The sequence below is a fragment of the Manis pentadactyla genome, chromosome 9, assembly GCF_030020395.1.
Source record: "Manis pentadactyla isolate mManPen7 chromosome 9, mManPen7.hap1, whole genome shotgun sequence".
Taxonomy (NCBI): domain Eukaryota; kingdom Metazoa; phylum Chordata; class Mammalia; order Pholidota; family Manidae; genus Manis; species Manis pentadactyla.
In genome coordinates this window covers 123453544-123477292 of record NC_080027.1, presented here as the reverse complement: position 1 = coordinate 123477292, position 23749 = coordinate 123453544, and the positions used below count along the sequence as shown (strand labels likewise).

Genomic DNA, 23749 nt, shown 5'->3' with positions numbered 1-23749 from the left:
AGATGGAAACCCTGCCATCTCAGAGAGGCCTGACAGTGAGGTGAGAGAGCCGGTTCTGGTGTCAGGAGACTGACCCCACTTGCCTCTCATTGGCTGCGTGCCTTCCGTGAGTTACTTATCTTTCGGAACCTCAGGGTTCTCACCTGTGAAAATGCCCATCCCTGGATGGCTACCAGGATATACAGAAGTGATATGTGTAAAGTACTGGACCCTTCCACGGCTTTCCCTGGGGAAAGGTGCATGGATGGCCCAGCCCACTGCTAACACCCCTTGAGCACAAAGGGGGGCTTCCCCACCTTGGGGCTGGGCACCCCAGCACAGGTCTGACTGTGGGGCTAGGGTGACATTTAAGCCAATGGACAGGGCAGTGGCTGGCATCGTCTTCCAGATCAAGTTGTCCAACTGGCAGAAAACTTCCCTGGGAAGGGGTAGGGTATTTAAGCCGTCTGACTTCCCCTGGGCTAGGCCAGCGCTACTCAAGGTGCGGCTGTGGCCCAATCCCTGTGCAAAATGTTCGTTACCCATCTGTAGTGAGTTAAGTCCAGGAATTAAGAGGGTAGCTTCAGAATTATTGTAATAAAGATTTGGCATTGCCGAAACAGCTAAACAGCATCCAATTTGGGCTTCTCATTAGTTATTTTAAAATTTTTCAGTTTTTTGGCGCTTCATCTTCATTGTGTGGGTGTGTGATTAGAAGTATTGATCTGCATCTGGTCCTTCACCAGACTCTATTGAAAACCCCTGACCTTGGTAACAAAGCCGTCTTAAAACCAGGGGAATATCCAACTGAGGAGAGAAGGGCAACGATCTCAACAGCGCTGTTGGCAAAAATTGGCCACAAATCACACGCGCGGGTGAGTCGGCGGCATCTCCTTTATTGCCTCAGGACGAAGCTCGAGTCCCGCTCCCGCAGCCCTGCCGCCCTGCCCCGCCCCGCAGCCCCGCAGCCCCGCAGCGCGACCCCGGGCCGGTCGGGGGAGGGAGTTCACTGCCGGCCCGTCCGTGCTCAGCGCCGCCCCGCGCCTCCAGGCGGCGCCGTCTGTCGCTTGCCGTAGCGCAGGCCGAACGAGTTCCAGTTGTAGGCCGACAGGTCCTTCTCCCGCTGCACCAGCACGGCGCCCCGGGGTGCGGGGATCAGGCGGCTGCGCGGGGCGCACAGGCCTGGCGCTTGGGGCCCCGCGGGGCTCCCGGGAGGCGGGCACAGCGAGGCCCCCCGAGCGCTCTGCCGAGCCGCTGGCTTCGCCTCCCTGCACCCTGGGCTCTGGTCCCCGGCGTCCGCGAGGCCCAGGGGTCCGCGCCGCTCGCCTAGGACAGAGCCACAGGGAGAGGCTGTGACGCAACGCCGCTGACATCCCCACCCCGTGCTTCCCTCTTGCTCCTTGACCTCCAGGGAGCAGAGCTCAAGACCAGGCGCCGCCGCCGGGCGCATCTTAGCTCACCTTACGCCGGCCTAAGAGGGCCATCTGCGCCTCCTCCTCCAACATAGCTTTGATTTCAAATGTTTTCAGAATTATCTTTAATATCTCCTATATGAAATTACTTCCTTGTAGGAAGCAAACAGGGTAAATTAAACTAATGAAGGATTTGCTGGACACCCAGCCTAGGCCCTCTTGCGGATTCACTGCCTGGCCACGGGTCCCTGTCTGCATCAGGCTGCCCGGCTGGACTCCGAGCCCCTTGGCGTGGGTGGGGCCATGTTTGTTCACCTTGGTATCTCCCAGAGTGCTGCAAACAGTGCCTGGCACGGAGTAGGGCCTCAAGAAATGCTTTTAAATATATAAAAGCTAAAGAAAGCTTGTAGTTACAGAAACCAAGAAAGTAGAGCCAAGATCATTATGCCTCCGCTCTTCCCATAATGGTGACCCCCTGATAAGATGTATAAGGACGTAGTAAAGAACGGGAAATTATCTGGGTCACCTTAACCGGCTCACCTCCTCCACTCTGGGTGTAATCTCTTCCCTTCTTACTGAGGGTTAACAAGGCTAATTTGGAAGGCACTTCACATGAAGGTTCATTAAGTTGACGATCATTTTTGGCAGTAAAATAGTGCAACCTGCTCTGAGCAGACAACAGCCCCAGCCAGTTGTGGCAAGAGATTCGTGGAAATGAGGCCTGGTGTGTGAGTGGGTGCGTGTTGCAGGGGAGGTAGTCGGCTTTGAGCCCTACTCCTGTCCTCAGTGCCCCAGCGTAATTTGAAGGAGGACGGTGGTGGGGTACGGTCCAGAGTAATGAAAATCTTCCTAGGAGGCCCCTCCCACCGTGCTTAGGGCCTGGCTGAGATGGAGAGGAGCAACGGCTTCCTTCCCTGTTATACCCACCTTCCCAGCAGTGGGATCACGCTCAGGCTGCTGCTTGGGCCTTACCTAAAGCCCTTTCCCAAAAAGAACCAATAACTCACTGTCCTTGGGGCAGCGGTGAGGTTATTCTCTGGGGAAGCCTCCCTCCCCGAGAAGGGACACCCTAATGCAGGGACGGCCGCTTCTCTTCGCTCTGGGATGTTTTACGGGCACAATAATATCACATGTGTAAAGCATGACTCCAAGTGCCACAGCTAGAGGAACAGAGGCCCAGAGAGGCTAAGCCACAAGTCCAGTTTGCCCAGAAGGCAGAGTCAAGCCCATGACACTGGCTCGGGGACCAGCACACCCTCCTAGCTCAGAAACATACTCTTGGGGAGCTCCTGCCCCTGCCGGACTTCTGCAGCCTTGACTGAGTGACTTTAGGGAGGTTTCTTTCCCTCTCTGGGCCTCGGTTTCTGCAGCTAATCAGTTCCACAATGAACTGCTAAGGTTGACAGGTATTAAGGATCAGTCCTTTGTTTAGGTTCTTTTTTTTTTTTTCTAAATTCCCCATAAAGAGTCTGAGATCACTGATAAAGACACTTGCATAGTGAATTCCTCCCCAATGGATCTGCACAGAGAGGTGGTTGGCACAGAGCAGAGAACACAGCATAAGAACCATGAAGGAGCTCTGTGGCTGACAAACCCCTGAACCTAGGTGAGCTCTTGACGCCCATCACAGTGGGAAGTCATCTCTTACTTGCAGGGTTGATGGGGCCCCTAAATGACTTGCATGGGCCAGCCTTAGATTTCCATTTAAATGCAGTGTTAAAATCATGTCCATAGACTAGCCATCATCTGAAAAATGTGGTTAACTCTCATTTTGTAACAATTCACTTGCCCACCACCCTTCTTTCCAGACAATGCATACCTGTGGATCTAGGATTCTCCGTGGGTGCCACCTTTTCTAATGTCTCCCTGAAGGAGGTGGCACAGAGGAGAAGCATCAGCTTCCAAACCAGTGAGTTCATCCTGGTGAGAAGACGCAGATCCAGGAAGTGCCCTGAAGCCAAGACAGAGAGAAGGAGGAGGGACTAGGTTGGGAGCACAGTCCCGGCTGGGTGCTAGGGTGAGCTTGGTGGGAAGGGGAGAGCCCTGGAATAGAGGAGGCAGCCCCTGTCCTTGGAGGCCCCCAGTGGAGGGAAGGGTCTGAACAGATGATTCATGGAAGTGGGACTGAGGCCTATTGCACAGTATAGTCAAAGCTGAATTCATGCATAAGGATCATCAAGGAGGGCTTCCTGGAGGAGGTGAAGCCAGTAAGGTTAGGAAGGAAGAGCATCTTTATTGGTGGAAGGGACAGGACTTCTCTGGTTGGAGAATGGCCAGGATTCTGAATCTTTGGTTTGCTCGAAAGGAATGTTGGAGGAAAGAGGAGTGAGGTGTAGTGTGTGGCTGTGAGCAGGAAGGGGTGAAGTGAAGTGGGACAAGAGGTCCACTGAGTGGAGGGCATTGAGGCCCAAATGTTCTCTTTGCAGCCTGGGAGCAGGCTTGTCCTGCAACCCTGGGCTCTGCATAAATCCACGGTGTTCTGTGCTCCACTCTCCCCATTAAAATGAGCCTTCTTGAACCTGGCCTGGTTCCCTTCTATGGTAACAGAAACTTAATTCTTTTCCTTTTTCAAGAAAAAAAGAAGAATGAGGCAATCAACTCTCTTTTTCTCATAACTCTTTACAGCCTTGAAGAGCATTATTAAATTGTTTTCTTGCCTGTAATTCAGGGGAGAGAGAAACCTTTCCCTGATTTATCAGGTCAATTGTCTCCATATTCTATTCTCCCTGGGCTCTGAGAGGATATGAATTGAATTGACCTCATAATTTTGGCTATTGAGATGGGAGCTATGTACTCTGACCCTCACTTCACCTTCTTTCTCTTTCCCCTCTCATGTTCCCCCACAGCCATTCCAGCTCCCACATCTAATTTCTCTTTGAAAAAGTCACCAGGCATTTTGAGATTGTCCAACAAACATGATCAAAGACAAACTGATGGGAAGGCAGGTTTGAGCAGAAAAGGTGTTGGGCCAGACCTAAAAGGCTAGAGCCCGTCTCTGCGGTCACGGTCATGGTGGGCGAGTGGCGGGAGGCTGTGATCTGTGCCCATCAGCTCCTCATGGACGCTCAGCCCCATGCATCCCTCTGTTCTTGCCCTGTTCCCCATTCCCCTCCCTGCTCACTCCAGGACCCGAGTGTGGGGTAGAGAGTAGGAATCCTGAACTGGGATCAGGAATTCTCATTTCCAGCCCCAGCTCTGCCCTCCTTTCCTATGAGATGTGAGCAAGACCCCCAGCCCTGATCTCTGGACCTTATTGCTCCATCTGTAAAATAAGAACATTGGATCAGACTGGCCACCAGCTGTCCGCTCAGATGGTCCCCTCTCCTTGCAGACTTTGATTCTGTGACACCCTGAAATCCAGACCAGGGATTTCTGCATCAACTTTAAGGCCTGGAGTGGGGCATGGAGTAGAGGCAGGATCAGCCTATTAGACAGAACAGGGCAAAACCCTTTCTTCAGACCATGGGTGCACAGGGGCCAGGCTAGTTCAGAAATCATTCCGGGTGGCAGCACCAGCTAGGTGCAGTGCTGGGTGCCAGGCGGGCACCGGTGCGCTGACACTCAGGATTGCCTGCCCCCAGCTCCTCCCCCTGGATCTATCACAAGAAATTGAGTTGTAAGCCAACCGTTTCAAAATAACACCACAAATGACAGGCTGGAGACGTGTAAGCACCCAGGGGGCTGTGGGAGCCACAGGCAGCCCAACCTGGAGGGCCAGGCAGGCTTTCTGCAGGGCGTGGTGCCCGAGCTGTTTCTGAGCTCCAGTCGGCCAGTTTGCATTAGGCATTTCCAGCAAGGAGCGCTCGAGTGGGACAGCCCGGACTTGGCTGTGAAGGCAGCTGCGGGCTCTTCCGCCCGCCAGGAGGGGGGGACTTCCCTGGAAGGACAGAGTGCACGGAGGCTGCATCCAGGAGCGGTCGGGGCCAGAGCGAATGCGTGGCGGTCTGCGTTTCGGATGGAGCATCCTGGCCGCTCTGCAGCAGCAGGCTGGTGAGTGAGGGCCGGAGCGGGCAGGCTGCGTGGTGAGAAGGTCGTTCTTCCTTCCCGCGCCTCTCACCCAACCGCCTCCTCCCCATCACAGCACTGACCATGGCGCCAAGTGAGAAGTCTGGCTTTCCCCCACTACCCGTCCCCAACACACACACACACACTCCCCAAACTCTTAGTTCACTGCCTAACACACGGTCATTTAACATCTGTTCGGAAAATTCCATCAGCTTCCAAGGGGCCTTGAGGGGCTCACTGCTGGGGACGATTTTTGTGTCCCTTTGCGCCCCTGCCCCAGGGGTTTGTACCTAGTGACACGGACATTCCAGGTGTGATCAGAAGGCTTTAGAAGGGGGGTGGCTTCCTTCCAGGGGGACCCCAGTTCCTAGTGCCGGGATAGCCGGGGCTCCTCTTGGCCTTGTATCTGCCATCCGTAAACTGGGGCCACTGCTCAGAGGGGTCCTGGGGAGCCTGTTAGCCCTGAGGGGACCTAGCTCCCTCCAGAAGCTTCGGTGGCCTCTGGTCCCAGCTCTGGATGGGTCATTCTTTATGGTCATTCCTTCTCGGTGGGGAATCCCAAGCCAATGGACTCACCAGACAGGCCAGAATAATTTGACCAGCCTGGCAATCAGGAAAGATCAGGCCCCTCTTTGCCTGCCTGGGACACACGTGTCAGCCTTACAGTTGCATTCCTGCACCCACCTGGGGGCCCCTGGGCAGACCCTCCGTCCCCAGATGGGTGCTGCAGGCCACCTACCTTGGCACGGCCTTGGCAGGAGAGGCTCTGCAGACTCTCCCAGGGGGGCGCTTCTCCTCAGACGGGTGGACGCTCAGCGAGGGCAGCTGGGCTTCTGGGCTCTCTGCCACCAGCTCTCCCACCCAGCCCCTTTTATGAAGCCCAAGGTGACGTCTCCAGGCACAGGCCCACTCCCGCCTCCCCCCACCCTCAGACCCCCTCAGGGCGTGCAGTGCTCTGGCCTGACAGGCCCCCATGCCAGGCTCTCAGGACTGAAGTCAGCCTCTTCACAGCCCCCAGCCCCCGCGGGGCCCGCCCAGGCTGGCTTTCTGACTCCCACTTGCTCTCTCCGTGCTCCTCAGCCCCGTCTCCCAGACCCACTCAGCTGGAGGCCCGTTCTACCCACACCAGGGAATGGACTATTCAAGAGGAGGCGGGAGGGTCAGCGTGAACTGTCCGCCTTCCAGACACGGGCTGGGAACACACCCAGTGGGACGTGCGCGTGACTTGGGGCAGAGGGAGAGGAGAGGCCACAGTGTGATGGGGTGAGCGTGCGCTCCTGGGTCCCCACGTGCCCCCAGCTCTGGCCAGCGCAGCTTGGGTCTCAGACCAGAGGCGCTCCCGGGCTGTGTGTTCTGCGACTGGGGGTGGTGAGGGAGGGGTTCTCTCCTTTCTTCTTCCCTCCTTTCCCCGATTGCTGAGCACTTGCTCAGCACAGGGTTTGGAGATTAATATGACTGGTCAGGTTGGGGAGATAGGATGGAAGCAGTGCTAAGAAACAGAATAAACTGATGGCTCCAGGAGGAGGGGGGACCCAGGAAGTGCCGAGAGAAGCAGAGAAGTGAGTCCTGGTGCCGCTGACGGGGCTGCTCCTAGGACCCATGTCTGGTGCACCGGTGATCACATTCTGCAAGTGCTGTGTGGCTGGCTTTGAAGGCAGGGACCGGTCTCCTTCCCTCGGGACCCGTTCCGATGCCCAGTACACACATACAGGGCCCGCAGAGAAATGTACTAGGTATATGCATTGCCAGGGACCCGTCCCTTTCTTGGACCAGTAAGAACACTCTCTTCCCTTGGCCGAGGGGCTCCTTGGGACAGAGACTGTTCCCTCTATCGGACTGGGGCTCTCAGAAGGTGGGGGCTGTGTCTCTAACCTCAGACAGGAAGCTCTCCCAGCACAGGCTCTTATCTGGTGGGTATGTTGTGCAAAGATCCCCCTAACTAATGGTTGAGAAGCACTTCCCACCTGTATGCAGGGTAACACCCACCACTTGTCTAATGCTTACTGTTAACTGGTGCTTGCAAACATATTATGTCACTTATTACGACTACTGAACACCAGGATAAAGATGGTGGCCTCTGAGATCAGGCCCGCCCCTCGCTCCGTGGGGTGATGCGTGCATCCACCTACCCTGAGTCAATGAACAGACTTAACAGGCTAGAAACGCTGCCTTTGAGTCTCAGACACACTGACGGCTTGGAGATTTTGGAGATTAATCTTTGCTTTTCCTCCCATAAATAGAGGCCCTGGGTCTCTGCTCCCCACAGTCCTGACTGCCTGTTGAGTTGACTTGGGGATTTGAAGTCAGTCCTTCTGGACTTGGAGAGGCCCAGGTATGACGGGGAGATGAGTCAGTGCGGGCTGGGAGCCTGAGGGGGTGGCCCTCATTTCCTTTTCAGCCCCTTCAACCACTGGTCCATGTTCAAGGAGCGCTTTCTGCTCTTCAGACCATTGAGCTGGTGCCTTGAAGCCTCTGGAACAGCTGTGGGAGCCAAGAATCATTACCCAAGACAAAGAGTGGGGAGCAGACTCAATATCTCGGTTATTACCGAGCCGCCCTTGAGAGCTGGGAGCCGCGCCGGGGGCAGATACGGAGAGGGGGCTGCACGGAGGCGCCCAGCTGGCAGGCGCGGCGAGGTACTGGCTGTAGGGCCTCCCTGTGCTTTGCCAAGAGCTCATTCCTGTCAGGTGCTTCAGCGAAAGGAAAGGGCAAGGCCTGGGGACCCCTGCCTCATGTGCCTGCCCCAAGGAGAGGACAGAATCTCCACCTACTTTGCCTGCCGTCATTGGCTATCACACGACCTCTTCGTGCCTGGAGCCCAGACTCAGCCAGCTCCTGAGAAACCTCTGCTGCTTGCCAGCTGGGTCACCTAGACTCTCCAAGTCTCCATTTCTTTGGCTCTAATAAGGAGTTATTAATAGCCACCTTCTATGCCCAGATCACAGACACAGCTGCTCACAGGTCCCCTCATCTCATCTGCTCTTGGCAGTTGGAGAAGGGGTGGGGATGGGGGGAGGTCTGCTGAGGCTGGCCAACCCGGGCAGGGCTTTGGGAGGGAATGGGGAAGGGGCCACTGCAGCTGGCGTGGCAGTTTTACCAACTCCATGTGGTCTCCCCACCCCAAGCCACCAAGCCACATGCATAATCTACTTACCGCATTCAGGAAGGGGATGTTGAAGGCAGTGCCCAGGAAGCCAAAGGCGACAGGGAGGAAGCCCCTAGGAGCAGAAGGGTGCGGGGAGGGCTCAGTGATGGCCCAGAGGGGAGGGGGTCGCGAGGCTGCGGCCCACTGAAAGGTCCAGCTTTCGCTCCCAAGAGAGTGGACACTGGGAGCAGGCCTGGTTCTGCACCCCTGGTTTTTAAGAGGCAGCTAATGAAGTGATTAAAAATGAGGGCCCTAGGCATTATGATTAGCATGTATAATGTAGGGGGGGCAAGGGGAGGGCTGTACAACACAGAGAAGACAAGTAGTCATTCTACAGCATCTTACTACACTGTTGGACAGTGACTGTAAGGGGGTATGTGGGGGGGACTTGGTGAAGGGGGGAGTCTAGTAAACATAATGTTCCTCATGTAATTGTAGATTAATGATACCAAAATAAAAAAAATGAGGGCCCTAGGCAGAGGATCTGAACAGACATTTTCCCAAAAACATATGAATGGGCAACAGATATATGAAAATGTGCTCAACATCACTAATAATCAGGAAAATGCTTATCAAAACCACAATATCATTTCACATCTCTTGCAATGGCTATCTTCAGAAGGATAAACAAGTGCTGGTGAGGATGTGGAGGAAGGAGAACCCTTGGGCAGAGCTGGGAGGCACGTAAATTGCTGCAGCCACTATGGAAAACAGTTATGGAGGTTCCTCAAAAAATTAAAAATAACACTAGCATATGTCCAGGAAATTCCACTTCTGGATATTTATCTGAAGGAAATGAAATCACTATCTTGAAAAGATTATCTGCACTATCTTCACTGCAACACTATTTACAACAGCCAAGACACAGGAGCAACTTGGGTGTCCATCAACGGATGAATAAAGAGAATGTGATAGAGTATTATTCACCCATAAAAGGACATCCTGTCATCTGTAAAAACATGGAAGGACCTTGAGGGCATTAGGCTAAATGAAATAAATCCCAGAAAGACAAATACTGCACGATCTCACTTACATGTGGAATCTTAAACCAAACTCACAGACAGAAAGAATGGACTGGTGATCGCAGAGGCTGGAGGTGGGGATGGGTGACACGGGTGAATGTGGTGAGAAGAACAAACCTTCAGGTATAAGATAAGTCTTGGGGATGTAATGTAGAGAATGGTAACTATAGTTAATAATACAGTATTTATATTTGAAAAAAAAAATGAGGGCCCTAGGGTCAGACTCCGTGGGTCCAAATCTTGGCTCCCCCACTTAGTGTCTCCATCAACATGGGCAAACGCCTTACCTTCTCTGAACCACAGTTCCCAGCTGTAAAATGGGGTTGATAACAGGAGTATCTGCGTCATGGGGCCTTACACAGAGAAATCCTTGGGCACTGCTGCTTTTTATTACCGTCCCTGTCTTCTGCCTAGGTTGGGTGTGTGCCACCTGCTACAGGTTCCCTGGTCTCCACGCACGGGCGGGCAGCTGCTAGAGGCTTGCTGAGGCTCATTCTCCCTCCTGCCATGGTAGTACCATGCCTGGAGCCACCCTTTGCCCTTGGCCCCCCCTACTCTTACCAAAGACACCCTGGCAAGGCCTGGCTGGGGCATATGCGGGACACGTCGAAGGGCTTGGAGGCGCCAAGGTTGGCGTGGGAAGTGGGCCCTCTGTGCAGTGTGGAGGCGAGGATTGGCAACCTGACTTCTCAGTTGCTTCCTTTCCTTGGGCCTCAGTTCCCTGAGGCCCACCTGCATCTCCGAGGCTCCCGGCAGCCCTGGTACTTCCCGAGAGTGCTGCTGTGTGGGGTCTTTGTTAAGGTTTACTTTTGTCTTGAACAGCTGAGTCTATGGCGGCCTCGCGCACCCTGCTCAGCCTCAGTAAGTGGTGACCGTGTCGGGAGTGACTTGTGCCCACTACACTGCACGCTCCTCAGGAAGCTTCTCCCTGTCTAGTGCCCTAGCCCCACACCGAGCCCAGTGTTTGGCATGCAGTGGGTGCTTTTTAGATATGTGACTATTTAAATAAATGACTGTTTGAATCATGACATGATTGAAAATTAAATAATGGATGGGAGGACGTGTGTGAGAAAGTGTAGTTCTCCTGAGCCACACTCCGTGATGTTCAGGAGGTCTGGGGCACTCAGGCTAATGCAGGCATTGTCAGGGTGGCACGGAGCAAATGGAGGCCTTCCTGAGAACCCAGGTGCTCCTCGTCCCAGCTCCCTCCCATGATCCCATAAGCCATGATCCTCCCCCCCATCACTCCTGTCCCAGCCCCACTCTCCCTACAGTGTCCCAGAGAGCCTCGGGGGCTTCCCTCCCCACCCCTCCTCCCTGAAGGCCTTTCCTCTAGTCTTCTCTTAGGCTCTGCCCATCCCTTGGGACCTGTCTCAGGTCCTGCTTTGTCTAGAACACCTCCCTGGCCCTGACAGCGGCCACATACCCTCACTGAGTCCCACCCAGGCTGATACTAGACAGGCCAGGGGATGGGGGGCCTGGAGCCAGGGACACCTGGTCAAGTTCAGACCCTCTGCATGCTACTTGTAAGACTTCAGGCGAGTGGCAGCCTCTCCGAGCTGGTTTCCTTGTCTGTAGAGGACAATCCTACAATGGACTGTGGACTCAACAAAATGGGATGGTGATTATAAGCATGCTTGGTGCTTGTTAGGGGCCTGGCAAATGTTGTTCCCTGCCCTTTCCCCGCATCTGCATTGTCCGGCTTGAGGGCAAGGCCCTGTGTCTCCTCCTTGGTGACAGGCACACAGCAGGTGCTCAGTGTTTGCTCATGGATGGGCTGATCCTTCCAATGTATGCTGGAGGGGCCTTTCTGAGCATCCATCTGATGCCCCCCCCCCATTTTCAATCCTTCCATGCCCCCCAGTCCAGGATAAAGTCCCCCAGCGTCTGCACATCCTGCTGGTTGGGCTGCCAAACCTGGAGGGGTAACCTCAGCCCTCCAGAAGCCCAGGTGGGCCTGTCCAGGGGAGAGGGGCCTGCACTTACCTGAAGAGGCTAAGGAACCCGTAGGTTTCCAGGCACATGCCCAGGAGGGGCCAGCGCAGGAGCACAATGACCACACCCCCCAGGAAGAAGCTGGTCCCTTTGAGCTTGTGCTTCTGGAAGAAGAAGGAAAACGTCTTTCTGAGGCCGATGATGAGGGAGAGGCCAGTCAGGAACAGCAGCTGAGGGAGAGAGAGGAACATGAGATCAAACGCACCAGCCCCGGGAGTCCAGGGCCAGGCCTGGGGCCATGTGTCGGCCATGGGCAGCGCGTGCTCACTCTCCAAGGAGGGACAATACCAGAGGGTGAGCCAACGGCATGCAAGATCCCAGAGCCTTGAGTGATTTGAGCTTGCTACCAGAACAGCCCAGAGGCAGGGGCATGGACAAGGGGAACTTTGAAGGTGTCTAGCTTCCCACCCAATTGAACCCAATTTCTCGGATCGGCCTTGTGTACCTTCCCCACCAACACTGTTCATATATGACTTCATTTCTCATCACACCTCCCAAGGAAGATGGGACAGACAGTAGGATTCTCTCCATTGTACAGAGGTGAAGACTGAGGTCCAGGCCCTCCACTAGATGAAGGCCTGTCTTCCACTTGATTCCTAACGATCCCATGAGACAGCCTGGTGCCCATCAAATTTGACTCTCTGGCTTTCTTCCAGCATGTTCCATGTTTTCTCCTCATCACCACACCTTTTCTCTTGCTGTTCCACCTACCTGGACGTGCTTTTCCACCTCCACACTCATTTCCTCTCCAAATTCCTTTACATCCTTCTCCAACTCGGCATGCTCTCTTTCCCCCAAGCACCTCGTTTTATATTAAATGTGTTTATCTCATCGTGGCTTTACCACGGCTCGTGCCTTCTGCCTCAGTTGTGTGTGTCTGTGTTACATCCCCATCCCTAGGTGGTGGGATTCCAGTGGCAGGGCAAATGCCTGATTCATGCTGGCACCCCAGAGCCTCCCCCAGAGCTCGGAATGAGAATCCAGGTTCTCAGATTCTGTGTGTTCCGCGGGCCTTGCTGTCCATCCCAGCCACCCTCGCCTGCTGACCTTGATGGTGCCTGAGCCCTGAGCTGCAAGAACTTGGGGCTGGTCCTCCTGGCCCTGACCCGATCCTCAGGTAGGCTGGTGGGGAAGGTAGACGAGGCTGGGGGACTTACATTTCCGAAGGCTAGGAGCACGGAATCAAAGTACAGGAGTATTCCAAAGAGGATGAAGAAGATGCCGAAGCCGGTGGTACCCACACCAATCTCTGCAATGGGTAAGGAGGTTGTGGTGGGATAAGCTTTGGGGAGCTGGTTGCAATTCTGGAACTTTCCCCAGTGACCACTGGACAGGTGCCCCCTGGAGGGTGGAGGACGAGGTGGTTCCATTTCCATTCAGGAATCCCAGCTTTGAAGCTCTCGGGAATGATGGGATGGGATGAAAGGAAGGATGGGCACGAATCTACGTTTAGCCCCTGGAAACTGCTGGTCGGTTTTATCCATTACGGCATTCTGTCCTCACAAGAGGCCTGTGAGGTAGCTGGTGCCACCCTCACTGCCTCCTCTGGTTCAGTGCCACATTATCCAGACCATTGTCAGGGCTGGGTCCCTGGCTGAACCGCACCCAACCCTCTACCTACGCTGACCTCCCCTTGCATCTGGGAGCCCTGATACCCAGCTCACACCCAGGCAGAAGGGGCGCTACAAACTCGCGACCGCTGGCCCCGAAGGCCTTGGGCCACCCAGCTGTCCTGCTCTATTTCTCAAGGGGCTTGCCCTCCTGAACAACTCTCCCCACTGTCTCCTTTCTCCTCCAAACCTCCCATCCCCAGCTTTCAGGGATGACCTCTCACACTCGATTGGAAAGCTGGAAGTCATCAGTCAGGAATGGCTCACTTTCCACCGGGGGTACATCCCAACCAACCCCCGCCTCACCGTTCTCCCCCCTCCCTCCTGCAGTGGCTGCCTGGGGTGCCCCACTGCATGCCCCTTGCCTCCTCTAACATCAGCCACTACGGCGGAGCAGTTCTGTGCCAGGAGGACCCACACGACCGCGCCCACTCCCAGTGGGCAGTGTCCTTTGCTTGGTGTCTCAGGGCGTCCTTCGAAGCTGCAGGAGCTCGCTGAGTGTGGGTGAGCACAGCCCAGAGGTACAGGATTTGAAGGTGCCTTGTTTGTTCAAGGGCTACGTTTTTGACATTTTGATACGTATTTCAGATTGCTTCCCTCCTGAAGAATTGTGCCAATAACCAGACATCAAGTTGCTTTTCTCCTAAGCCCTCCCGGCCACATGGAATTGTTAATTTCCCTTATCTTTGCCACTCTGACAGTCAACAAATGGCAATTTGTTGTGTTGCTTCATTTTTACAGTGAATCGAATGGAATTTTTAAATTTTAAATTGTGTTAAAAAAATACATAAAATTTACCATCTTAACCATTTTTAAGCATACAGATCAGTGATATTAAATATATTCACATCACCACCAGCCACTCCAGAACATTTTTCATCTTGCAAAACTGGAACTACCCATTAAACAAGTCCCCATTCTCCCCTCCCTCTCAGCCCCTGGCACCAACATTTTACTTTCTGTTTCTATGACTTTGATTGCTCTAGGTATCTCATATAAATGGAATCATACGCATTTGTCTTTTTGTAACTGGCTTATTTCACTTAGCATAATGTCCTCAACGTTCATCCATGTTATAGCCTGTCAGGATTTCCTTCCTCTTTAAGGCTGCATAATATTCTGTTGTATGTGACATTTTGTTTATATATTCATCTGTGGATGGAACACCTTTTTGCTATTGTGAATAGTGCTACTATGAACATGGGGGAACGAATGGCCCTTTGAGAGCCTGCTTTCACTTCTTTTCAGTATACACCCAGAAGTGTAATTGCTGGATCATACGGTAATTCTATTTTTAAGTTTTAGAGGAACTACCATACTGTTTTCATAGCAGCTGTACTATTTTACATTCCCACCAATAGGGCACAAGGGTTCCAATTTCTCCACACCCTCACTGGCACTTGTTACCTTGTTTGTTTTTGATTGCATTCATCTTACTGGGTGTGAGGTGGTATCTCGTGGTTTTGATTTGAATTTTCCTAATGATTAGTGATGTTGAACGTCTTCTCATGTGCTTGTTGGTCATTTGTATATCTTCTTTGGAGAAGCATTTATTCCAGTCCTTTGCTCATTTTTAATCGGTTGTTTGGGGATTTTTGTTGTTGTTGAACTGGAGGAGTTCTTTATATATTCTGGATATTAACCCTTTATCAGACATATGATTTTCAAGTATTTCTCCAGTTGCACAGATTGCTTTTTCACTGTTTATTGTGTCTTTTGATGCAGTTTTAATTTGTAATATAATCCAATTTACCCATTTTTTTCTTTAGTTGACTGTATTTTTGATATCATATCCAAAAAATCATTGTCAGATCCCGTGTCATGCAGTTTTTTCCCTATGTTTTCTTGTAAGAATTTTGTAGTTTTAGCTCTCACTTAGACCTAAAATGAACTTTGATTTAATTTTTACATGTGGTGTGAGGTAAAGGTCCAGCTTCATTCTTTTGCCTGTGGATGTTCGGTTTTCCCAACATCATTTGTTGAAAAGACTGGCTTTCCTCATTGAATGGTGTTGGCGCCCTCACTGAAAATCATTTGGCCGTATAGGCCAGGATTTATTTCTGGACTCTCTACTGTATTCTACTGGCCTATATGTCTGCTTTTATGCCTGTTGCACACTGTTTTGACTACTGTAGCTCTGTAATAGGGTTTGAAATCAGGAAGCGTGAAACCTCCAACTTTATGCTTTTTCAAGATTTCTTTGGCTATTTGAGATCCCTTGAGATTCCATGTGAATTTTAAGATGGGTTTATTTCTGCAAAAAATTGGGATTTTGATATTGATATGGCATTGAAACTGTAGGCTACTTCCGGAAGTACTGACATCATAACAATAGCAAGTCTTCCAATCCATGAACATTGGATACCTATGTATTTGTATCTTTAATTTCCTTCAGCAATTTTGTAGTTTTCAGTGTACAAGTCTTTTGTTTCCCTGGTTAAGTTTATCCCTAAGTGTTTTATATTATTTTCTGATGCTATTATAAATGGAATTATGTTGTTTGCTTTTAAAAAATTGCTATTGAGATTGTACAACTTCAAGTTTATATTGTACACAAAGTTTGAAACTTGCTTTATGTATATAATATAACTAGAATGCCTTATTTTCTTCTTATTGTAAATTATATGGTGGATAGGAATACAGCAACAATGTCTTTTAAAACTACAATGTGTAATTTTATTTAAAATGGCTTAATTTTAAAAAACTGAATTTGGCTTAATTTTTAAAATTAAACATATAGGTAATTTTTAAAGAAAAGTTTTATTAAACTTGTTAACTGACATCTCAGAACTGATCCTCACAATCTGTATGAAATTAGTATTATTGCCATGCTTTTACAGATAGTTGTAAAAAGTTTTTAAAAGTCTGGCGTTGAGAGGCATAACTGTAAAAACAAAATAAAATAATCGAGACTAGACTTACGGATAAATTATAATTACAACTGAAAAAGAATGAAACTCAATTGTCTTCTGGGTGGTTAATTTTTCATAATCTATTATCATATAGCTCACAAGAGAATTAGGATCAGTTCCAGTAGAGAAATAAGGCAAAGGGCTTTTTTACAAGAATCATTAAAAATATAGACATGAGATTTATTGTTTAAATTATAGACTGAAAACTCACTCAACTCACAGTCTGGAAAAAAGCCAGTCTTCTCGGGTCTCCCTTTTGCCAAAGATGGATTTCATTAGGACCCAATGCAACATCATTTCTCTCAACACAGCACCCAGCTGCCCGGAATCTGTCTTCTATTAATGGGTGATTCCTCCTGTCTGACAAATCTTCACGATCTTCATGGCCTTGTTTCCTATTTGCACTTCCCAGTAATGCTTGCCTGAATTAAATCTCTTAGAACCCAGGACACTGGGCAGAGTACAACCCCCTTGGTTCACTACGAAGGCTGTGTTCTTTCTTTCTCTATTTAATTATTTTTCTATCATCAGAGGCAATAAATTAATGATCTGCAAGTACACACACTTTGTCATGATAATTTGATATAGGTCAGGATATTGTGGAGGAAGACCACAACCATGTTTCTTTAATCAGACTGACAAGGTATTTTAAGCAGTTTATACCTGCCACAAAAATATGTCATTGATTCCAGTTCAGATGAATCACCCTTCCCACCTCTATCTCCCTTAGTGGATGTTTTGGTGTGGAAACATGGTGTGAACATTTTGTTGGGTTTTGTTTTGCTACAATATTTGTATGTCCATTCTGTAAACACTTAAGAACAGCCTCTTACTCATTTTCTAGAAAGAGCATGTTTCTCAAATTCACACGTTATGTCTTCTCTCCTAAACTTCCTTTTGCAACGATTTTGCTGGCTTGCATAATTATTACTTTCCAACTTGTTCCACATCTTCTTTATGGGCCCCACAGTGCTGCCAGCATCCAGTGGAGAAACTGCACCATGGATGCAAAACCGCACAGAAAAGGGTCAGAAACTTTATCACACACACGCCTCAGACCTTCCTCTGCCTCTCGCTTCTGCAGTGGCTTAGCGATTTCAGTCAAGCTACCATGTGGGGGTTGCTCCTGAAGTTCTCAGGGCAGCAAGCACGCTGAGAGGGCGGGGGACGGGGCATGTCACCAGGAGTGACAGAGGTGCCTGCAGCCCACCGTCCCCATAATCCAGACAGATGGGGGCAGCACGCCCCCTGCTGGAGGTGAGCCAGAGACGTCTCAGGCTACGGAGCAGGGAACCTCTGGGAGCTCTCCAGGGTGCCACCTAGTGAGGAGGGGAGACCTCCCCACGCCTCAGAGGACCAGATTCAGCGTCCCTGGCCTTAGGGCTGACTGCTGCCACCTCCTGCAGCTCCGGGCAGCTCCCAGCCTGCTGTAGATGAAGCCCTCCGTATAGCTGGCATTAACTGAAGCCAGCTTCAGTCTTTCTTGCTCCAGAAAGCAGCAACAGTACCTCAGATCAGGACTATGGGCCCCCTGGCCTGAGGCTGTGTAGGGACCCTCAGAATACCAGTCACTTCTCTCTCTCTCTGTAAAAACATCACAAATGGACAGAAAACTTGCAAGTACAGCATAAAGAATTCCTTCTTGAGCCATTTGAGAGTAGTGACCATTGGGTATCTCATCTCCCCTTAATACTTTGGTGTGGTTTTCCTTTATTCTCTTATGCAGCCAGGATACAACCATCAAAATTGGGAGTCTCCCTTACTGTTCCCGCCACCTCATCCCTTCAATCCACAGCTAAGTTTTATTGCTCTGTTTTTTCACATGCATCTTGAAAGCTCTCCATTTCTCTCCACTGTCGTTCCTAATCCAAGCCAGCATCACCACTTTCCTGGGCTCCTGCAACTGTGTCGTTCGTTTCCTGTTTCATTCCTCTCGCCCTCTTGTCCCTTCTTCACACAGTAGCCCGGGATCTCAGAAAGCATGTAATCCAGCCTATTAGTGTACTGCCCAGACGTGATGGGGCCTAGACTCGCGTGTTCAGCGTCGTCTCCTGCCGCTCTCCCCTTTGTCCACCATATTCCAAAGGCTTAGTGTTTCCAGGAGGAGCTTTCCTGCCCCAGGGCCTTTGTTTAAGCTGTTTCCTCCCACTTATTATCTGCCTAGGGCTTGCTTATTCTTCAGGTCTCAAGACAAATGTCAGTCCCTTAGGAAAACCTGGTCCGTGCTCTGTTACCTGACCTGAATCTGGTTCCTTCATTTCTCTCTCTCACAGGACTCAGCACATTTGGGTTTCATAAACATCGGCCTGCCCCTGGCTCAGGCCTCAGGCCTCTGTGCTCTATTTTTATTCCCTGGGTTGGCAGTTCTCAACTAGGGGTGGGGAGGGGGGCGATTTTGTTCCCCAGGGAACATTTGGTAATGCCTGGAATCACTTTCGATTGTCACATCTTGGAGTGTGAGTATGCTCCTGGCATCTAGTGGGGGGAGGCCAGGGATGCTGCTAAAGTCCTACAATGCCCAGGACAGACGCCCAGAACAAAGAAAGATCCCGCAAAACTCAGTAGTGGGGACGCTGAGGAACTGCATGATGTCCTGGACCCTCACGGTTCCAAATACCGTGTAGACCCTGGCAACTCCTAAATTTCTCTCCCACACTCAGGCCTGTACCTTGAACCCCAGTCTCATGTGTAACTAACTGCCTACTTGACACTCACCCCAGTGCCTAATAGCACATCAAATTCAACGTGCCTAAAACCTAACTCAACCCTTCTGATTGCTCAGGCTACAAACACTGGAGGCAGTCTGGAGTTCTTTCTCTTACACCAGACATCCAATCTATAAGCAAATCCTTCCAGCAATTTCCTCAAAGCAGATCCAGCATTGAGCTCTTCACTGCTACCATCCTGGTCTCCACCATCTGTCACCTCAGACCTGGTCCCCCTATTGTGACTTCACCCCTCTGCAGTCTATTCTTAACCTAGCACACATAGTGATTTTTAAAAAATGTAGATCATAAAAATATAAATAGTTATAAATAACTCCTCTGTACAAAACCCTCCAATGGTTTCCCATCTTATGGAGATAACACCAAAGTTCTTACACAGCTGGGCCTTTCGGTTACCACCCTGACCTAAACTCCTACTGTTTCCCCTTTACTCACTTCACTCCAGAAACATCACCAAGTATGCTAATGCCCCAGGGCCTTTGCACAGGCCCTTCTCTCTTCCCAGAACAGCTCCCCCAGCCCTGCCCCCATGCTGCATGTCTTTCTTCCTCATTTCTTATTAAGTCTCTATATAAAAGGCACCTCTTCCTTGCAGCCTTTCCCGATCACTCTATACACAGCAGTTACCCCTCCTGCCTCGCACTGCCTAGTCTCCTTACCCTGTTTTACTTTTGTCTGGAGGATGCATCACCATCTGACATACTACATGCTGACTTCTTTATCTGTCAATTACCTGTTTTCCACTCTAGAATGTAAGCAGGGAATATGTCTGCTCCATTCACCATTGTATACTTACACCCAACACAATGCTTGGCACAAAGCAGAGACAAATTGGTTCAGTGAATGAATGATCACCTCAAGTTCACAGATAAGACACCGGGGCTCAGAGGCTTTTAAGTAATTCACCCAAAGGAAACTCACTAAGCCAGGGCTCTCTTGCCCCTCCCAGGGCTGTGGACTACCTCCTTGCCCTGTCCCCTAAAAGAAGAGCAAGGGTGTTTAGGAGTGAGGATATGGTGATTTGGGGAGGGCAGAGAAGTTTAGTTTCTGATAAGAAGGGACCCAGGGCCTTGGGACACTCTGAGGGCTTGGGGGAAACATATCTGAACCCCAGTGGCCGCCTGAGCCCACCTATGCAGCACCCCAGGTCTAAGCACCCTTAATGGGAGGGACTAGCTTGAGCGGTGACCTTGTCAGTTCCCACCAGCCCCTGGCCACCTGGGGGCCCTGAGCAGCCGGCTACCAGTGGAGGCGGGGAAGCCATACCCAGCCTGGTCCCGCGTCTGAAGGATGCCAACACAGCAGCTCCCTGCCACTGGCTCCAGAGGTCACTTCACAGGTTCCCAGAGAGAGAGCCAGGGAGCCACAGCGCCCCCGCCGCACCCTAGCCTGGATACCCCATTCCAGCCCTGCCCTCTCCACAGCACCGGCCCCCGGCACTCACTCTGCCACTCGGTGATGGAGATCATGCTGCAGGCTGCCTGGGGGGCCTTCCAGGACGACGCTGCCCAGGGCTGAGGAGCAGAGAGGACCGAACTGGCACATGCTCAGGGAAGCTGACCCTTGGTAAATTGTGAAATGGGCCTCCGGTGAATCAGTAACTTCCTCGGGCCTCTCCCACCCCACCCCCGCCCTCCATAAGGATGCTTAAAGCCGCAGGCTCCCTTCTCCCGGATCTTCCCACTGGGCGCTGCAACCTCCCACCCGCCCCGCCCACCTGGAGAAGGCAACGCCCACCTGGCCCTTCCGTGGCCCTCCCCCAACTCCCACGTCCTGAGGCTGAGTTCAGCTGCTTCCAGCAAATACGCAGAACTCGGACTGTACATGGAAGAGCTGGGATCTCGGGGTACCAGGTTCCTTGCTTAGTTTATTGGAGGCTGTGGGAAGAGTGGGGATCCGCGGCCCTTTGGAAAAGTATTAAATTCGTCTTGTAAGTAAGGTGTGCTTGCTTTGTGTTATTACCCATGCTGGACGCTAGGGGGAGACAGGTAATTGAGTAAAACCTGTGGTTGACAGTCTCCTGGGAGAAACAGATTCTGTTAAATCAAGGGCAAAATCTTCCCAGGGCAGTCAGACACAAAGGGCTTTACCCTCCTTTCCCTCGGTAGTGCCCAGCTTTGGATTCTGAGGTTGAGTTACAGAGGATGAAAGATGAATTTGGTCTTGCAGTAGGGCTGGACGGGTCAGGAAGCCTGGCTCTGGTCCAGCTATCAGCTGCATAGACATGGGTACATCCTCGCTGCCCTCTACAGGCCTGAAAAAAGAGGGGGCAGACAGTTCCTCACCGGCTCTCTCCCCTTGCAGAGCAGGGCTTCCCAACACCACTAGAGCCAGCACCCCCTTTGTAATGTCCCTTCTGTCCTGAAATGAAGTTCATAGATGATATCACCAATCTACATATACTATTTTAAAAACTGCAAATAAAATTGCACTAAAGGGGGAAAATAATTTAAAACACAATGTTTCTCAATCTGTAAGTGCTCAGGCAAGACTTATCAGAGGACATAAATGAAACGGGTGGACTGCGTGTACCTACCTATAAGAGAAATAGACCAGAGCCATTACATACAAACAAAAAATCAGAAATATCCATCCTCCTGATAAAATGGAAGAGTTGTAGGAGGTGAACACTAGATAAAAAGTGTTAAGTCAGTAATAACAGAGATGTACTTGTATATAAAAAGAGAAAGAGGGAAATAATCTTAATGGAAGCATGGATACCAGAGTGGGCAAGTTAGAGGTGGCAAAGGAGGAAGAGAGGGGGGCAGCCGGGGGGCACCACGGAGGGCTGAATGGCAGGGGCTCTGCTGATGGAGCCCGCAAAGGTGGGGGCCTGGGGACACCCTCTCCCTCTTGCCCATCACAGCCCTGAAGGCAGCCAAGGGGTCTATACAATGTCACCACCACGTCCTCACATTTGCAAATGAATTTGAGTTTTCAAAGTGTGTTTCATCCATTTTCTCATTTGGCTTCCTTGAGAGCTCCATGGTAGTAACAACCCCACTTCACACACGAGGGAACTGAGACTCAGTGATTTAGTGAGTTGTCTAAATTGTCGCACAGACAGCAAGGGGCCAGGCCAGGAGCTGAGCAGACATCGCCTTCTCTCTCTGCAGCCTCAGCCTCCGGTGAGCCAACTCTGCACAGGCCGCTCCGGATGAGGCAGGTGTGGTGCGGCCCGGCTCCCTGGCAGAGGCAGTCTGAGGCGTGCCTGCCTGCCTGACCCCAACACACCTCCCTTCGAGAGTAAACACACAGGCTACAGCACCACTCCTGAGAGGGCATTCTGCTAGCTGATAATTCAATTACATTTTCTGTCTACCGTGCCCTTTGCCAACTCCAACCTGGCTGGATGAGACGGCTGATCTGGGCCAGGAGGTGGGGTAGGCAGAGGGTGCGGGCGTCATCCCTGGAGAGAAGCCAGCCTGTTTGTGGCACAGCGACACCCAGTGGTGCTCTGGGCACCCACGTCCCCCCTCCTCTGCAAGCCACTGGCTCTGGCCCACAGGGGTCTGCAGAGGGAGACCCGGGCCCCGGAAGTTGACAAGTTGTCTCGTGCACCTCCTCTGGCCTCAAAGGCTTCTGAGTGGAGCCTGCATCTGGTCCCAAATCTGATTCACAAAGGACACCAGGGTTTATAGCTCTCCTGGGACCATTACAAAATTCAAAATATAGTCACTTCATTTGTAAAAAATGAAAACCCAAAACCAAAGAATATATCACCATCTTTTCAGGGATGAGAACACATGTCCAGAATTCAAAATCAGCCATTAGAATCAGAACAAAGCAAACTCAAGAATTAGGAGCTTGCCTTCCCATTTCCTCTCATGTTCCCTTCTTTGAACCAATAATGTCTCCACGTCTCCAGACTCTGTGCAGAATCTCAGCTGAGACCTGCCATTGCCCTGGGCTCACTTGCTCTGCACCCCACCCGCAGAACTTATGGGGCTTCTTGACTCTTGCACAGAAAGATTTCAAACTGAGAAGCCCTCGTAAAGTCCTTCGCAAGGAACGTCAATAACTGGTAACCACCAGCACCTGCCATGGGAACTAAACTAAAGGCACTAAGCCTGGACAAGAATAACTCAGGTGGTCTGATGCCCCCCGTCATATACATTCTTGTACCCTAAAGTGGGAATACAGAGCATTGTGCAGTAAGCAAGGAGAGCTTGCTTACTTTTTTTTTCTCCTAGAGTCCTAGCCTCAGTCTTACAGATGAATCGGGAGGCGATTCCAGGGCCTGAAGCACCTGATACTTCCATTACACAGGACCTTGGGACCTGCCTCGATGTGGGGTCACCTGGACCCAAGAGATGGCCATGGAGTTGGCAGCATGCCACAGGGAGGCAGCGCTCTTCCGAGAGCTCCAAGATTCCTGCCTGGGAGGGAGGCTGGGACGGGGCCTGAGGTGTGGGGGCACGGGGTGGCACACAGACTTTGGGTTTAGCTTTGCTCTTAGTCAGGGAAGGCCCGGCCCCAGAACGCTTTGCCTTTTACTGCCAAGCCTGCAAATTGCCATGGACCCAAGACCAGCCACAGGCCAATACAGAGTATGAAAGACACACAACTTGTACAAAACATTCATTTTATTTCCTGGATTGAGTTTATACAAACTTGCAAGATACAAATGCAGAGCTCATGGGATTCTTCTGGACCTCAAGGGGGAAGTAAACTCACCTATCAGTCAGGATGATGCACCCCCTGCCCCACCCCACACCCAGAGAAGGGGCTCCTTGGCTAGAAAGATGCTAAGGGGCTGCTACAGCTGTATGGTCCCCTGAAAGAGATACCCTCTGTTTATCTAATCTTGATCTTCTTCTAAGGTCACTTTTATACTAAATAAAGACACTGAGATCATACATTTCCTCATATGATTTATCATCTAATACTAGCAAATCAAATTGGCCCCAATAAGTGCATAAATAGATATACATGTATATGTG

At 51.1% G+C, this 23749-nt stretch overlaps 2 protein-coding genes across 4 annotated transcripts; both read right to left on the bottom strand.

Annotated features, from left to right (window-relative positions):
- Positions 1 to 985: 985 nt before the first annotated feature.
- Positions 986 to 7639, bottom strand: KISS1 (KiSS-1 metastasis suppressor). Of its 2 annotated transcripts, none has more exons than XM_036909669.2 (3): positions 7526 to 7639; positions 3211 to 3342; positions 986 to 1305 (listed from the first exon to the last, which is right to left on the bottom strand). In XM_036909669.2, exons 2-3 carry the CDS (start codon positions 3308 to 3310, stop codon positions 1007 to 1009), a joined length of 399 nt encoding a protein of 132 aa, XP_036765564.1. In that variant the 5' UTR covers positions 3311 to 3342; positions 7526 to 7639; the 3' UTR covers positions 986 to 1006. The 2 variants fall into 2 exon arrangements, with proteins under 2 accessions (XP_036765564.1, XP_036765563.1); XM_036909668.2 differs by lacking the exon at positions 7526 to 7639 and adding an exon at positions 6136 to 6300.
- Positions 7633 to 20366, bottom strand: GOLT1A (golgi transport 1A). 2 transcript variants are annotated; one of them, XM_036909667.2, is made up of 5 exons: positions 20251 to 20366; positions 12716 to 12807; positions 11550 to 11662; positions 8551 to 8614; positions 7633 to 7877 (listed from the first exon to the last, which is right to left on the bottom strand). In XM_036909667.2, exons 1-5 carry the CDS (start codon positions 20273 to 20275, stop codon positions 7839 to 7841), a joined length of 333 nt encoding a protein of 110 aa, XP_036765562.1. In that variant the 5' UTR covers positions 20276 to 20366; the 3' UTR covers positions 7633 to 7838. The 2 variants fall into 2 exon arrangements, with proteins under 2 accessions (XP_036765562.1, XP_036765561.1); XM_036909666.2 differs by having other exon boundaries at positions 7639 to 7877; positions 11550 to 11728.
- Between the last annotated feature and the right edge of the window lie 3383 nt (positions 20367 to 23749).

Excerpts from the sequence above, each read along its gene's own strand:
- GOLT1A (XM_036909666.2), bottom strand. The coding sequence starts at position 20,275 with ATGATCTCCATCACCGAGTGGCAGA. Across the intron at positions 11,729-12,715 it reads TGCTCCTAGCCTTCGGAAAT|CTGCTGTTCCTGACTGGCCT; the intron begins GTAAGTCCCCCA and ends TCTCTCCCTCAG. Across the intron at positions 7,878-8,550 it reads ACATCCCCTTCCTGAATGCG|CTGTTCCAGAGGCTTCAAGG; the intron begins GTAAGTAGATTA and ends TGGCTCCCACAG.
- KISS1 (XM_036909669.2), bottom strand. The coding sequence starts at position 3,310 with ATGAACTCACTGGTTTGGAAGCTGATGCTTCTCCTCTGTGCCACCTCC. Across the intron at positions 1,306-3,210 it reads GGAGAATCCTAGATCCACAG|GCGAGCGGCGCGGACCCCTG; the intron begins GTATGCATTGTC and ends GCTCTGTCCTAG.